The sequence below is a fragment of the Oncorhynchus masou genome, chromosome 7 (assembly GCF_036934945.1).
Source record: "Oncorhynchus masou masou isolate Uvic2021 chromosome 7, UVic_Omas_1.1, whole genome shotgun sequence".
Lineage (NCBI taxonomy): Eukaryota > Metazoa > Chordata > Actinopteri > Salmoniformes > Salmonidae > Oncorhynchus > Oncorhynchus masou.
Window position 1 is genome coordinate 10,535,716 of NC_088218.1, and position 17,500 is coordinate 10,553,215.

The 17,500-nt window shown below is 47.4% G+C and overlaps 1 protein-coding gene across 1 annotated transcript in view; it reads left to right on the top strand.

Annotated features, from left to right (window-relative positions):
* LOC135542967 (kalirin-like) overlaps positions 1–17,500 on the top strand; it is a 69,128-nt gene that overhangs the window by 45,370 nt on the left and 6,258 nt on the right. The window contains 4 exon segments of the mRNA XM_064970092.1: positions 346–491; positions 493–596; positions 16,409–16,734; positions 17,190–17,368. Coding sequence (XP_064826164.1) covers positions 346–491; positions 493–596; positions 16,409–16,734; positions 17,190–17,368 — 755 coding nt within the window.

Genomic DNA, 17,500 nt, shown 5'->3' on the forward strand with positions numbered 1-17,500 from the left:
TCTCACTCTCTTTCTCTCTCTATCTCTCTCCTCCCTCTCTCTCTTTCTATCTCTATCTCCCTCTCTCTTTCACTCTCTCCCTTCTCTCTCTATCTCTCTCTCCCTCTCTCTCTTTCTATCTCTATCTCTCTCCCTCTCTCTCTCTCTCTTCTCTATCTCTATCTCTCCCCTCTCTCTTTCTCTTTCTCTGTCCTCTCTCCCTCTCCCCTCACTCTCTCTTTCTATCTCTCTCCCCCTCTCTCTCACTCTCTTTCTATCTCTCTCCCCCTCTCTCTCACTCTCTTTCTCTCTCTCTCTCTCCCTCTATCTCTCTCTTTTCTCTGCCATCTCTCCCCTCTTCTCTAGCTGTCCGGTGGCTGTGAGTTGACCGTGGTCCTGTTGGACTTCTCGGCGGGCGGGGCTGAGGAGCTGAGTGTTCGTTGCGGTCAGACCGTGGAGCTAGTGGAGCGGTCCAGTGAGCGATCGGGCTGGTGTCTGGTCAGGACCACAGACCTCACCCCCACAGGAGGGCCTGGTACCCATGACTGCCCTCTGCCTTTCCCACTCCCACAGCGCTGACATGGACGGCTTGATGCCTGCCACCACCGCTGGGAAAGGTGAGACTGACGGAGTTCTGGGGTGGAATGCATGGGAACGTATGGAGAGCTCCATTAGGAAAATCATTTTGATACTTTTGTAAAAAGTGTTTGTTGTTTTAGCTGAATTCTTAGTGGTTTTACCTTGGTGAGTTCTGCAGAGGTACTTTCTCACTCTTGGAAGCTCAGAAACACAACTCCATCTCTGGTTGTTATGGTGACCTGTGTCAGTCCAGTCTGGCGGCCTTCAAATAGGAAGTGGTATTATTGTTCTTGGGTCACTTCCTCTCTGCTGCTGTTAATTTCCTGTTTAATCTAGAGGAAATTTCAACATCCCACTCAAGAACCTTCTCAACTGCCAAAATGCTGACGTGCATAACTCTAAACTTTCATTAAAATACTCCATGAACATTTACATTTGATATACGTAGCAAGTCAGGGCCCAGATTCACAAAACCTTCTTAAGAAGACATTTCTTCTTAACTACCATTTTTTCCTTAACAATAGACTTAACAAGAAAGTTAAGCAAACTTGCTGTTCCTCAAAAAGGTCATTGGAAATGTTCTTATCAATTTCTTATGTTTCTCCTTAAGTAAAAAGTTAAGAAGAAATTTGATTCTTGAAAATAAAGTTATTGTAAAGGTTGTTCATTCCAAGACAGCTAAACCCTTTGTCTTCAACTCAGGGCAGTGAGAGAAAAAGCTCATGTTTCATTCACTCACAAACCTCATCTGAAAGTTTCAGTATTGATTATTTTAAACCCAAGAACATGTTTTAGAACAGTAATCTCAGTAAGGAATATGCTAACATGATTGCCACTGCTAGACATATAGCAAGCTAAGATGGTTGCCTAGCAACAAACATCTTAAGAAGATTTGTAAGAAGATATTTAAGAAGTTCGTAAGAAAATCATTAAGATATTGTTGAGGAATTGCAAATCTTATTAACTTTTTTTTTTCTTAAGAAGCTTCTTAAGTTTTTGCATAAGGAGTGTTTAGTGACTCCAGACAAAGAGAGAGGGAAGGCAGGCAACAAGAGAATTGAAGAAGAGAGCAGAAACAGAAAGGAACTTTCGATGGTGGTAATTCAGTCTGACGGGCGTTCACCCAAACAAACAGTCTTCAATCTTTAATATTTTACCTCTGCATTATAAATACAGTTTAGTGTAGTCCCTGAAACTCACTATGGGACTCCCCCTCTCTGTGTGTGTGTGTGTGTGTGTGTGTGTGTGTGTGTGTGTGTGTGTGTGTGTGTGTGTGTGTGTGTGTGTGTGTGTGTGTGTGTGTGTGTGTGTGTGTGTGTGTGTGTGTGTGTGTGTGAAGAAACTTACCAGCTGGGTAACTATCGTACCAGTTTTAATCTCCAGTTTGTTGTGGCAGGTCAGAATAAAGAATTCCTGCCTGACCTGAGAACACGCACACACACACACACACACACACACACACACACACACACACACACACACACACACACACACACACACACACACACACACACACACACACACACACACACACACACACACACACACACACACACACACACACACACACACACACACAGGGTAAAGGTAAAGCCCCAGGTGGCGTTCAGAGGTTTATACATTGACCTGACTGTCAAACATTGATGCTAAAGTTGTGTGTGTGTGTGTGTGTGTGTGCGTGTGTGCGTGTGTGCGTGTGTGTGCGTGTGCGTGTGTACGTGTGTACGGCATGGGAAACAATACTAGTAGAAGCACAGCAGGTGAAAACTGCAGTGTCCTACTTTAGAGTGTAACACACATGAACTACATGAACACACAGACACACATTCACACACAATGTCTCTCAATCATTTCACTTAATTTCTCTAGTTATCTAACTTAATCCCGCCTCTTTCCTTAGAACTGTTCAGCTCTAACTCCGCCTTTTAAACAGTTTAGATCTCAGAGTTGAGTTGAATTTCAGTCTGGAGTTAGGAGAGGAACCTCTATCCCTCCTCTCTGTCTGTCTCTCTGTCTGGGTAATGTGGTAGGGGAGGCATGCGCAGGGGGAGAGGCTGTTGCTCTTGCTCCAGGGTTTGGAGTTGGATCCTGGGAGAGATTGATGAGACAGGTGGGTGACTGTGTGTGTGTGTCTGTGTGTGTGCTGTGTGTGTGTGTGTCTGTGTGTGTGTGTGTGTGTGTGTGTGTGTGTGTGTGTGTGTGTGTGTGTGTGTGTGTGTGTGTGTGTGTGTGTGTGTGTGTGTGTGTGTGTGTGTGTGTGTGTGTGTGTGTGTGGTAGTACAGCTGACTTTGCTTTGATTTGATCCTGTGCTGTGTGTTGTTGTAGTTGTTAGATAGAGGGAGAGAGAGATAGAGAGGTAGAGGGAGAGAGAGATAGAGAGGTAGAGAGAGAGAGAGAGGGAGAGAGAGAGAGAGAGAGAGAGAGGTAGGTAGAGATAGAAAGACTGACAGAGAGGGAGGGAGAGAGGTAGAGATAGAAAGACTGACAGAGGTAGAGAGAGAGGTAGAGAGAGAGGTAGAGAGAGAGGTAGAGAGAGAGGTAGAGAGAGAAAGATTGACAGAGGTAGAGAGAGAGGTAGAGAGAGAGGTAGAGAGAGAGAGAGGTAGAGAGAGGTAGAGAGAGAGGTAGAGATAGAAAGACTGACAGAGGTAGAGAGAGAGGTAGAGAGAGAGGTAGAGAGAGGGATTGTAGGAGCAACATGGACACATAAGCTGATGTTTTGCCAGGCGAGGAGAATGTATTAATAATTATGATCTCCTAACATATCCCATTTAGAACACACATACACACACAGATTTGGTGGCCATACCTGAAATTCCTTCACTCCATCTCTCTGCCTCTGTCTGTGTCCATGTCTGTTTGGCTACTAGACTAGTTAGTGAGGTTATACTAGTTAGTCCGGTTATGCTCACTCATTTCTGCTGAAATTGCTCCAGATACGTTCACTCACCCACCCGGAAACACACACACACTTATCCTTGGGCTTTGTGTGTTTGTTGTTTCTGTGTGTGCGGTTGGGTCAGTCATACAGAAACCAAGAGTTCCTGTGGTCTGGGGTTTGTTGTCTCAGAGGAAGTTTACCTGAGAAAGGGAACTGCCATCCCCCCCAAGCCTGCACTTTCCTCCCTCTCTCCTTTCCTCCTCCCCCTTCTCTCTCACTCTTTCTCCCACCTTTTCTCCCTCTTGCAGTTTTTGACAACCCAGCATGCTGTACTTCCCTCACTACCGCTCTCTCTCTCCCTCCACCCTCCCTTCTTTCCACCCTTTCTCTTCCCTCCTACAGTCCTATCGAACAACAACACACTTACAATACTTTGAGAGATATTCCTTTCAAAACCTATATCTTTAGGAGGGGTTGGGGGTATACTACATTCCAAAATCATGGGCATTAATATGGAGTTGGTCCCCAGTTTGCTGCCATACCAGCCTCCACTCTTCTGGGAAGGCTTTCCACTAGATGTTAGAACATTGCTGCGGGGACTTGCTTCCATTCAGCCACAAGAGCATTAGTGAGGTCGGGCACTGATGTTGGGCGATTAGGCAAAGAGTTATTTCCCTTCACTGGAACAAAGGCGTCTAACCCAAACCATGAAAAACAGCCCATTATTCATCATCCACCAAACTTTACAGTTGGCACTATACATTTGGGCAGGTGGCGTTCTCCTGGAATCCACCAAACCCAGATTCGTCTTTCAGACTGCCAGATGGTGAAGCGTGATTCATCACTCTAGAGAACACATTTCCACTGTTCCAGAGTCCAATGGCAGTGAGCTTTACACCACTCCAGACGACGCTTTGCTCAGGGTGATCTTAGGCTTGTGTGAGGCTGCTCAGCCATGGAAACCCATTTCATAAAGCCACTGACGAACAGTTATTGTGCTGACGTTGCTTCCAGAGGCAGTTTGGAACTCGGTAGTGAGAGTTGCGACCGAGGACAGACGATTTATACGCGCTACGCGCTTCACCACTTGGCAGTCCCGTTCTGTGAGTTTGTGTGGCCTAGCACTTCGCTGCTGAGCCGTTGTTGCTGCTAGACATTTCCACTTCACAATAACTTGTTGGATAGGTGGCATCCTATGACAGTGCCACGTTGACAGTCATTGAGCTCTTCATTAAGGCCATTCTACTGCCGGTGTTTGTCTATGTAGATTGCATGGCTGTGTGTTCAATGTTATACACCCGTCAGCAACTGGTGTGGCTGAAACAGCCAAATCCACTCATTTAAACTAAAGTTTGTATATACAGTGTTTTCAGAAAGTATTCAGACACTTTCACTTTTTCCACATTTTGTTACGTTACAGTCTTATTCTAAAATGAATTAAATAGTTTTTCCACCTAATCAATCTACACACAATACCCCATAATGACAAAGCAAAAAAAGGTTTGTAGAATTTTTTAATTTGTAATATATATTTTTTTGAAATATCAAATTTACATAAGTATTAAGACCCAGTACTGTTCTACTCAGTACTTTGTTGAAGCACCTTTGGCAGTGATTACAGCCTTGAGTCTTCTTGGGTATGCTACAAGCTTGGCACACCTGTATTTGGGGAGTTTCTCCCATTCTTCTCTGCAGATCCTCTCAAGCTCTGTCAGGTTGGATGGGGAGCGTCCACAGCAATGTTCAGGTCTCTACAGAGATGTTCGATTGGGTTCAAGTTCAGGCTCTGACTGGGCCACTCAATAACATTCAGAGACTTGGTCCCGAAGCCACTCCTGCGTTGTCTTGGCTGTGTACTTAGGGTCATTGTCCTGTTGGAAGGTGAACCTTCGCCCCCAGTCTGAGGTCCTGAGCGCTTTGGAGCAGGTTTTTATCAAGGACCTCTCTAATACTTTGCTCCGTTCATCTTTCCCGATCCTGACTAGTCTCCCAGTCCCTGATTCTGAAAACATCCCCACAGCATGACGCTGCCACCACATGCCAAGTGATGAGTGGTGCCTGGTTTCCTCCAGATGTGACACTTGGCATTCAGGCCAAATCTTGGTTTCATCAGACCAGAGAATCTGTTTCTCAAGGTCTGAGGGTTCTTTAGGTGCCTTTTGGTAAACTCCAAGTGGGTTGTCAGGTGCATTTTACTGAGGAGTTGCTTCCATCTGGCCACTGTACCATAAAGGCCTGATTGGTGGAGTGCTGCAGAGATGGTTGTCCTTCTGGAAGGTTCTCCCATCTCCACAGAGGAACTCTGGAGCTCGGTCAGAAAGACCATCGGGTTCTTGGTCACCTCAGTTTGGCCAGGCGGCCAGCTCTAGGAAGCGTCTTGGCTGTTCTAAACTTCTTCCATTTAATTCTTCCATTTAATAATGAAATTTAGATTTAAACCCATCTGTCAAGATGGCCTGAGTTTTGTCGCTAAGATAATTCTGAAACCATAAACAGGCTGTATATCCCAGGCCTATTCTTGATAACTTCAGCAAAACAGAATGATCAACAGTGTCAAACACCTTTGACGGGTCAATAAAGAAGGACGCACAGATCTTTTTAGCATCCAATGACAAGATCATTAACAACTAGCCTGGCTGCTGTGGTAGTACTATCCCCAGGCCTAAACCCCAATTGGTTTATATTAAGAATACAATTATCAGATTAAAAGGAACAAAGTTGTGCATTAACCAAGGATTCAAGAATCTTAGCTAAACAAGGTAGTCTTGAAATGGGGCGATAGTTGTCAAGATCCTTTGTATACCACCCTTATGGGGCGATAGTTGTCCAGATCCTTTGTATCCCACCCTTATGGGGCGATAGTTGTCCAGATCCTTTGTATCCTCACCCTTATGGGGCGATAGTTGTCCAGATCCTTTGTATCCCCACCCTTATGGGGCGATAGTTGTCCAGATCCTTTGTATCCTCACCCTTATGGGGCGATAGTTGTCCAGATCCTTTGTATCCTCACCCTTATGGGGCGATAGTTGTCCAGATCCTTTGTATCCTCACCCTTATGGGGCGATAGTTGTCCAGATCCTTTGTATCCCCACCCTTATGGGGCGATAGTTGTCCAGATCCTTTGTATCCCCACCCTTATGGGACGATAGTTGTCCAGACCCTTGGTATCCTCACCCTTATGGGGCGATAGTTGTCCAGATCCTTGGTATCCTCACCCTTATGGGGCGATAGTTGTCCAGATCCTTGGTATCCTCACCCTTATGGGGCGATAGTTGTCCAGATCCTTTGTATCCCACCCTTATGGGGCGATAGTTGTCCAGATCCTTGGTATCTTCACCCTTATGGGGCGATAGTTGTCCAGATCCTTTGTATCCCACCCTTATGGGGCGATAGTTGTCCAGATCCTTGGTATCCTCACCCTTATGGGGCGATAGTTGTCCAGATCCTTGGTATCCTCACCCTTATGGGGCGATAGTTGTCCAGATCCTTGGTATCCTCACCCTTATGGGGCGATAGTTGTCCAGATCCTTGGTAACCCACCCTCGATTTGTCCACCTTTGTATCCCCACCCTTATGGGGCGATAGTTGTCCAGATCCTTTGTATCCTCACCCTTATGGGGCGATAGTTGTCCAGATCCTTTGTATCCTCACCCTTATGGGGCGATAGTTGTCCAGATCCTTTGTATCCCACCCTTATGGGGCGATAGTTGTCCAGATCCTTTGTATCCTCACCCTTATGGGGCGATAGTTGTCCAGATCAGATCCTTGTCCAGATCCTTGGTATCCTCACCCTTATGGGGCGATAGTTGTCCAGATCCTTGGTATCCTCACCCTTATGGGGCGATAGTTGTCCAGATCCTTTGTATCCTCACCCTTATGGGGCGATAGTTGTCCAGATCCTTTGTATCCCACCCTTATGGGGCGATAGTTGTCCAGATCCTTTGTATCCCACCCTTATGGGGCGATAGTTGTCCAGATCCTTTGTATCCCACCCTTATGGGGCGATAGTTGTCCAGATCCTTTGTATCCCACCCTTATGGGGCGATAGTTGTCCAGATCCTTTGTATCCCACCCTTATGGGGCGATAGTTGTCCAGATCCTTTGTATCCTCACCCTTATGGGGCGATAGTTGTCCAGATCCTTGGTATCCTCACCCTTATGGGGCGATAGTTGTCCAGATCCTTGGTATCCTCACCCTTATGGGGCGATAGTTGTCCAGATCCTTTGTATCCTCACCCTTATGGGGCGATAGTTGTCCAGATCCTTTGTATCCCACCCTTATGGGGCGATAGTTGTCCAGATCCTTTGTATCCCACCCTTATGGGGCGATAGTTGTCCAGATCCTTTGTATCCCCACCCTTATGGGGCGATAGTTGTCCAGATCCTTTGTATCCCACCCTTATGGGGCGATAGTTGTCCAGATCCTTTGTATCCCACCCTTATGGGGCGATAGTTGTCCAGATCCTTTGTATCCCCACCCTTATGGGGCGATAGTTGTCCAGATCCTTTGTATCCCACCCTTATGGGGCGATAGTTGTCCAGATCCTTTGTATCCCACCCTTATGGGGCGATAGTTGTCCAGATCCTTTGTATCCCCACCCTTATGGGGCGATAGTTGTCCAGATCCAGATCCTTTGTATCCCACCCTTATGGGGCGATAGTTGTCCAGATCCTTTGTATCCCACCCTTATGGGGCGATAGTTGTCCAGATCCTTTGTATCCCACCCTTATGGGGCTTTGTCCATGGGCGATAGTTGTCCAGATCCTTTGTATCCCACCCTTATGGGGCGATAGTTGTCCAGATCCTTTGTATCCCCACCCTTATGGGGCGATATCCAGATCCTTTGTATCCCACCCTTATGGGGCGATAGTTGTCCAGATCCTTTGTATCCCACCCTTATGGGGCGATAGTTGTCCAGATCCTTTGTATCCCACCCTTATGGGGCGATAGTTGTCCAGATCCTTTGTATCCCACCCTTATGGGGCGATAGTTGTCCAGATCCTTTGTATCCCACCCTTATGGGGCGATAGTTGTCCAGATCCTTTGTATCCCACCCTTATGGTCCAGGCCCCACCCTTATGATAGTTGTCCAGATCCTTTGTATCCCACCCTTATGGGGCGATAGTTGTCCAGATCCTTTGTATCCCACCCTTATGGGGCGATAGTTGTCCAGATCCTTTGTATCCCCACCCTTATGGGGCGATAGTTGTCCAGATCCTTTGTATCCCACCCTTATGTTTGTCCAGATCCTTTGTATCCCACCCTTATGGGGCGATAGTTGTCCAGATCCTTTGTATCCCCACCCTTATGGGGCGATAGTTGTCCAGATCCTTTGTATCCCACCCTTATGGGGCGATAGTTGTCCAGATCCTTTGTATCCCCACCCTTATGGGGCGATAGTTGTCCAGATCCTTTGTATCCCACCCTTATGGGGCGATAGTTGTCCAGATCCTTTGTATCCCACCCTTATGGGGCGATAGGTCCAGATCCTTTGTATCCCATATAGTTGTCCAGATCCTTTGTATCCCCACCCTTATGGGGCGATAGTTGTCCAGATCCTTTATGGGGCGATATCCCCTTTGTATCCCCACCCTTATGGGGCGATAGTTGTCCAGATCCTTTGTATCCCACCCTTATGGGGCGATAGTTGTCCAGATCCTTGGTATCCCACCCTTATGGGGCGATAGTTGTCCAGATCCTTGGTATCCCACCCTTATGGGGCGATAGTTGTCCAGATCCTTGGTATCACCCTTATGGGGCGATAGTTGTCCAGATCCTTTGTATTCCCACCCTTATGGGGCGATAGTTGTCCAGATCCTTTGTATCCCACCCTTATGGGGCGATAGTTGTCCAGATCCTTTGTATCCTCACCCTTATGGGGCGATAGTTGTCCAGATCCTTTGTATCCCACCCTTATGGGGCGATAGTTGTCCAGATCCTTTGTATCCCACCCTTATGGGGCGATAGTTGTCCAGATCCTTGTATCCTCACCCTTATGATAGTTGTCCAGATCCTTGTATCCCACCCTTATGGGGCGATAGTTGTCCAGATCCTTGGTATCCCACCCTTATGGGGCGATAGTTGTCCAGACCCTTATGGGGCGATAGTTGTCCAGTCTCCCACCCCACCCTATGGGGCGATAGTTGTCCAGATCCTTTGTATCCCACCCTTATGGGGCGATAGTTGTCCAGATCCTTTGTATCCCACCCTTATGGGGCGATAGTTGTCCAGATCCTTTGTATCCCACCCTTATGGGGCACCCTTATGGGGCGTATCCCCATAGTTGTCCAGATCCTTTGTATCCCACCCTTATGGGGCGATAGTTGTCCAGATCCTTGGTATCCCACCCTTATGGGGCGATAGTTGTCCAGATCCTTTGTATCCCCACCCTTATGGGGCGATAGTTGTCCAGATCCTTGGTATCCCACCCTTATGGGGCGATAGTTGTCCAGATCCTTTGTATCCCCACCCTTATGGGGCGATAGTTGTCCAGATCCTTTGTATCCCACCCTTATGGGGCGATAGTTGTCCAGATCCTTGTATCCCACCCTTATGGGGCGATAGTACCCTTATGGGGCGATAGTTGTCCAGATCCTTTGTATCCCACCCTTATCCTCACCCTTATGGGGCGATAGTTGTCCAGATCCTTTGTATCCCACCCTTATGGGGCGATAGTTGTCCAGATCCTTTGTATCCCACCCTTATGGGGCGATAGTTGTCCAGATCCTTGGTATCCCACCCTTATGGGGCGATAGTTGTCCAGATCCTTTGTATCCCACCCTTATGGGGCGATAGTTGTCCAGATCCTTTGTATCCCACCCTTATGGGGCGATAGGTCCAGATCCTTTGTGTAGTTGTCCAGATCCTTTGTATCCCACCCTTATGGGGCGATAGTTGTCCAGATCCTTTGTATCCCACCCTTATGGGGCGATAGTTGTCCAGATCCTTTGTATCCCACCCTTATGGGGCGATAGTTGTCCAGATCCTTTGTATCCCACCCTTATGGGGCGATAGTTGTCCAGATCCTTTGTATCCCACCCTTATGGGGCGATAGTTGTCCAGATCCTTTGTATCCCACCCTTATGGGGCGATAGTTGTCCAGATCCTTTGTATCCCACCCTTATGGGGCGATAGTTGTCCAGATCCTTTGTATCCCACCCTTATGGGGCGATAGTTGTCCAGATCCTTTGTATCCCACCCTTATGGGGCGATAGTTGTCCAGATCCTTGTATCCCACCCTTATGGGGCGATAGTTGTCCAGATCCTTTGTATCCCCACCCTTATGGGGCGATAGTTGTCCAGATCCTTTGTATCCCACCCTTATGGGGCGATAGTTGTCCAGATCCTTTGTATCCCACCCTTATGTGGCGATAGTTGTCCAGATCCTTTGTATCCCCACCCTTATGGGGCGATAGTTGTCCAGATCCTTTGTATCCCCACCCTTATGGGGCGATAGTTGTCCAGATCCTTTGTATCCCAGGGGCGATAGTGTCCAGATCCTTTGTATCCCCACCCTTATGGGGCGATAGTTGTCCAGATCCTTTGTATCCCACCCTTATGGGGCGATAGTTGTCCAGATCCTTTGTATCCCACCCTTATGGGGCGATAGTTGTCCAGATCCTTGGTATCCCCACCCTTATGGGGCGATAGTTGTCCAGATCCTTTGTATCCCCACCCTTATGGGGCGATAGTTGTCCAGATCCTTTGTATCCCACCCTTATGGGGCGATAGTTGTCCAGATCCTTTGTATCCCACCCTTATGGGGCGATAGTTGTCCAGATCCTTTGTATCCCACCCTTATGGGGCGATAGTTGTCCAGATCCTTTGTATCCCACCCTTATGGGGCGATAGTTGTCCAGATCCTTTGTATCCCACCCTTTGTATCCAGATCCTTTGTATCACCCTTATGGGGCGATAGTTGTCCAGATCCTTTGTATCCCACCCTTATGGGGCGATAGTTGTCCAGATCCTTTGTATCCCACCCTTATGGGGCGATAGTTGTCCAGATCCTTTGTATCCCACCCTTATGGGGCGATAGTTGTCCAGATCCTTTGTATCCCACCCTTATGGGGCGATAGTTGTCCAGATCCTTTGTATCCCACCCTTATGGGCGATAGTTGTCCAGATCCTTTGTATCCCACCCTTATGGGGCGATAGTTGTCCAGATCCTTTGTATCCCACCCTTATGGGGCGATAGTGTCCAGATCCTTTGTATCCCACCCTTATGGGGGCGATAGTTGTCCAGATCCTTTGTATCCCACCCTTATGGGGCGATAGTTGTCCAGATCCTTGGTATCCCACCCTTATGGGGCGATAGTTGTCCAGATCCTTTGTATCCCCACCCTTATGGGGCGATATCCAGATCCTTTGTATCCCACCCTTATGGGGCGATAGTTGTCCAGATCCTTTGTATCCCACCCTTTGGGGCGATATCCTTTGTATCCCACCCTTATGGGGCGATAGTTGTCCAGATCCTTTGTATCCCACCCTTATGGGGCGATAGTTGTCCAGATCCTTTGTATCCCACCCTTATGGGGCGATAGTTGTCCAGATCCTTTGTATCCCACCCTTATGGGGCGATAGTTGTCCAGATCCTTGGTATCCCACCCTTATGGGGCGATAGTTGTCCAGATCCTTGTCCCAGATCCTTTGTATCCCACCCTTATGGGGCGATAGTTGTCCAGATCCTTGGTATCCCCACCCTTATGGGGCGATAGTTGTCCATATCCTTTGTATCCCACCCTTATGGGGCGATAGTTGTCCAGATCCTTTGTATCCCACCCTTATGGGGCGATAGTTGTCCAGATCCTTGGTATCCCACCCTTATGGGGCGATAGTTGTCCAGATCCTTGGTATCCCCACCCTTATGGGGCGATAGTTGTCCAGATCCTTGGTATCCCACCCTTATGGGGCGACCCCTTTGTATCCCACCCTTATGGGGCGATAGTTGTCCAGATCCTTTGGGGGCGATATCCCAGATCCTTTGTATCCCACCCTTATGGGGCGATATCCAGATCCTTGTATCCCCACCCTTATGGGGCGATAGTTGTCCAGATCCTTGGTATCCCACCCTTATGGGGCGATAGTTGTCCAGATCCTTTGTATCCCACCCTTATGGGGCGATAGTTGTCCAGATCCTTTGTATCCCACCCTTATGGGGCGATAGTTGTCCAGATCCTTTGTATCCCACCCTTATGGGGCGATAGTTGTCCAGATCCTTGGTATCCCACCCTTATGGGGCGATAGTTGTCCAGATCCTTTGTATCCCACCCTTATGGGGCGATAGTTGTCCAGATCCTTGGTATCCTCACCCTTATGGGGCGATAGTTGTCCAGATCCTTTGTATCCCACCCTTATGGGGCGATAGTTGTCCAGATCCTTGGTATCCCACCCTTATGGGGCGATAGTTGTCCAGATCCTTGGTAGTTGTCCAGATCCTTGGTATCCTCACCCTTATGGGGCGATAGTTGTCCAGATCCTTGGTATCCTCACCCTTATGGGGCGATAGATTGTCCAGAGATCCTTGGTATCCTCACCCTTATGGGGCGATAGTTGTCCAGATCCTTGATCCCACCCTTATGGGGCTTCTCCAGATCCTTTGTATCCTCACCCTTATGGGGCGATAGTTGTCCAGATCCTTTGTATCCCACCCTTATGGGGCGATAGTTGTCCAGATCCTTTGTATCCCACCCTTATGGGGCGATAGTTGTCCAGATCCTTGGTATCCCCACCCTTATGGGGCGATAGTTGTCCAGATCCTTGGTATCCCACCCTTATGGGGCGATAGTTGTCCAGATCCTTTGTATCCCACCCTTATGGGGCGATAGTTGTCCAGATCCTTGGTATCCCCACCCTTATGGGGCGATAGTTGTCCAGATCCTTTGTATCCCACCCTTATGGTGCGATAGTTGTCCAGATCCTTGGTATCCCACCCTTATGGGGCGATAGTTGTCCAGATCCTTGGTATCCCACCCTTATGGGGCGATAGTTGTCCAGATCCTTGGTATCCCGTCCCTTATGGGGCGATAGTTGTCCAGATCCTTGGTATCCTCACCCTTATGGGGCGATAGTTGTCCAGATCCTTTGTATCCCACCCTTATGGGGCGATAGTTGTCCAGATCCTTGGTATCCCACCTTTATGGGGCGATAGTTCTCCAGATCCTTGGTATCCTCACCCTTATGGGGCGATAGTTGTCCAGATCCTTGGTATCCTCACCCTTATGGGGCGATAGTTGTCCAGATCCTTGGTATCCTCACCCTTATGGGGCGATAGTTGTCCAGATCCTTGGTATCCCACCCTTATGGGGCGATAGTTCTCCAGATCCTTTGTATCCTCACCCTTATGGGGCGATAGTTGTCCAGATCCTTGGTATCCTCACCCTTATGGGGCGATAGTTGTCCAGATCCTTGGTATCCTCACCCTTATGGGGCGATAGTTGTCCAGATCCTTGGTATCCTCACCCTTATGGGGCGATAGTTGTCCAGATCCTTTGTATCCTCACCCTTATGTGGCGATAGTTGTCCAGATCCTTGGTATCCTCACCCTTATGGGGCGATAGTTGTCCAGATCCTTGGTATCCACACCCTTATGGGGCGATAGTTGTCCAGATCCTTGGTATCCCACCCTTATGCAGTGGCAGCACATATGCAGATCTACATGCTTTGGGAATATTTCCTGATAACACTGTTCATTAAAACATGGTCTACCGAGGCAGCAATAAAGGAAGCTGCACACTTAAGCAGACCAGGCTCCAAATGATCAGCCCCTGGGGATTTGTTTATTGTCTAATGTTAGCGAATCATCCAGGACCTTTTTATCAGTGAATTTCTGAAAAGAAAACTCCTGACCAGCATTTTCAGTATCATACAATAGTTTTTCACCATCAACATCCAAACGACTCTTTTCAAGAGATGGCTTTGAAATGCATTCAAAGATATAGCCCGCTGATATACAATGGTGATTAAATACATTAATGAGATCAATTTTGTCAGTAGCAGGGCCAGAATCTAAATGAATTTCATGGGGGAGAGAAGAGGTGTAAGGGAGTGTGTCACTGGAATGTGTAACTGTCAAATCAGTTCTGTTATACTCACAGACATCATTTTAACAGTTTTAGAAACTTTAGAGTGTTTTCTATCCAATACTACCATGCATATGCATATCCTGGGCCTGAGTAACAGGCAGTTTACTTTGGGGACGCTTTTCGTCCGGACGTGAAAATACTGCCCCCTATCCCGAAGAAGTTTTAACCAGGTTCCAGATCAAACATGAAATATCAGGGTCTGCCTGAGAGGCCCAGATCACGACATGATCCATTTTAGGTAATAAACTATCAATGTTAAGATGTAAAAATGTCAAACCTTTTCTGCATTTAAAATCACAGAGTTTCAATAATAGTCTGATTACTTTGAGATTTCAGAACAACGGGAGACTCAAAGATTGAATTATACCTTTTAGGAAAATAAAACACAGTAGGAATAGCAATGACATTTCTCCGGTGAGCACCATTAGGCATGTCACCACTTTCAGATACATGTGGAAGTATCACAGTGACCAGAAGAGATGGTGAAAACTGACTTACATGTTATGCTAATATTGTCTTCACATCAATTTAGTTCACCAAGAACCTTTCCAATGTTTGATGACAACAGCCAGGAGGGCATGACTTCTGATAAGTCCAATACCCTAGAACCCACCGTAACCACAGTGAAGCAGAACCCGCCTTAGACCCTGGCGATGCCATCACAACGTTGGCCGATATGGAAGGAACCTTCCACGCTCCATGAGAAGATGGTCCCGGGACAACAGGCTCCGGCACAGTGAAGCTATTCGATGTCGGCAGCCCATTCAGGAATCCCGTCACTGCAGAGGGCTCAGAAAGTGGAGGACGCCGCTTTTGACTTCCGCGATGAACGGCGACATGTCTCCCCTCTTTGGGACCTTCAATGCTGCAGAAATGTTTTGGTACCCTTCCCCAGATCTGTGCCTCGACACAATCCCGTCTCGGGGCTCTACAGACATCTCCTTGCTCTGACATGCACTGTCAACTGTGGGACCTTATGTAGATAGATGTGTGCCATTCCAAATGCTGTCCAATCAATTGAATTTCCCACTTTTGGACTACAATCAGGTTGTAGAAACATGATCAATGGAAACAGGATGCACCTGAGCTCAATTTCAAATCTCATAGCAAAGGGTCTGAATACTTACTGTTTTTATATTTATATAATATTTCTGTTTATTTTTATTTTTAATACATTTGCTAAAATTTCAAAACCCTGTTTTTGCATTGTCATAATGGGGTATTGTGTGTAGATTGATGAGGCAAAACATTATGTAATCCTTTTTAGAATAAGGCTGTAAAGTAAGAAAATGTGGAAAAAGTGAAGGGGTCTGAACACTTTCCGAATACACTGTATAGTGTAGGTCTTCTCAAGAATACACTGTATAGTGTAGGTCTTCTCAAGAATACACTGTATAGTGTAGGTCTTCTCAAGAATACACTGTATAGTGTAGGTCTTCTCAAGAATACACTGTATAGTGTAGGTCTTCTCAAGAATACACTGTATAGTGTAGGTCTTCTCAAGAATACACTGTATAGTGTAGGTCTTCTCAAGAATACACTGTATAGTGTAGGTCTTCTCAAGAATACACTGTATAGTGTAGGTCTTCTCAAGAATACACTGTATAGTGTAGGTCTTCTCAAGAATACACTGTATAGTGTAGGTCTTCTCAAGAATTGGAGGCCTGTCATCTTACTGGACAACAATATTCTTTGGAAATGTGAACAAGATTCTGTATCTTCCTCTCTCCCTTCCCCTCACCTACCTCCTACCTTCCCTCTCTCTCCGTTCTCTGCCTCCCTCTTCCATCCCTCTCTCACTTCCTCTCTCCATCCCTCTCTCCCACCATCCCTACCTTCCTATCTCTCCCGCCGTCCGTCACTCCCTCCCTCTCTTTCTCCAGAGCCCAGCCCTGTAGGTTCAGAGGTCAGATCAGACTCTGGAGCATCTCTCCAGTCCCAGACATCCCTGGGCTCCGGTCCTGGCGGTGTGTCCGTCAGTTCCCCCGGCGGAGTGTCTATTGGTTCTCCTGGTGTGAACGTGGGCTCCCCGGGGCCCAAGCGGAGTGGTTCTGGTACCGGAAACACATTGAAGCGCTGGCTGACCAGCCCAGTGAGGAGACTGAGCCAGGGCAAAGCCGACAGCCAGGGGAAAAAACCTCCACTACGCACCAGGAGACGTGACAACCGGCCCGAGCTAGCCACGCCGCTCACCGCTAACACACACCTGGTACGATACACACTGTAGCAAGTTTACGTACACACACATGGTATGACACACGCACTTACACAATCTGATACACACGCACACTTCACCGCAACCAACAACATATACATATGATCATACAACCAGCAACATATACATATGATCATATAACCAGCAACATATACATATGATCATACAACCAGCAACATATACATATGATCATACAACCAGCAACATATACATATGATCATACAACCAGCAACATATACATATGATCATACAACCAGCAACATATACATATGATCATACAACCAGCAACATATACATATGATCATACAACCAGCAACATATACATATGATCATACGGAAGCTTTTGATGTCTGACGGGATCACTTTCAACTGGTCTCTTTCTCTCTCTCCTCTCTCTCTCTCTCTCTCTCTCTCTCTCTCTCTCTCTCTCTCTCTCTTTCTGTGGGCAGAAGGGGAAGAGCCGTGAAGACTCTGTCCAGAGTGGAGGAGAGGAGGAGCTGGAGGAGGATCCACACACACCCCTCCCACCTCCCATGGAGATCATTAAAGATAGCAACAACCCTGAGGACTCAGAGGGCTCCAACCAGTCAGACACAGAGCAGAAGAACAAAGCCATGAGAGGTCGCATGTAAGAGACACACACACCTTCAAAACATCCTTCCCCGCCTAATTCTTCTCTACAGGCGATGGACTGATGGCCATTTAACCATCTCTTCTGTGTGTGTGTGTGTGTGTGTGTGTGTGTGTGTGTGTGTGTGTG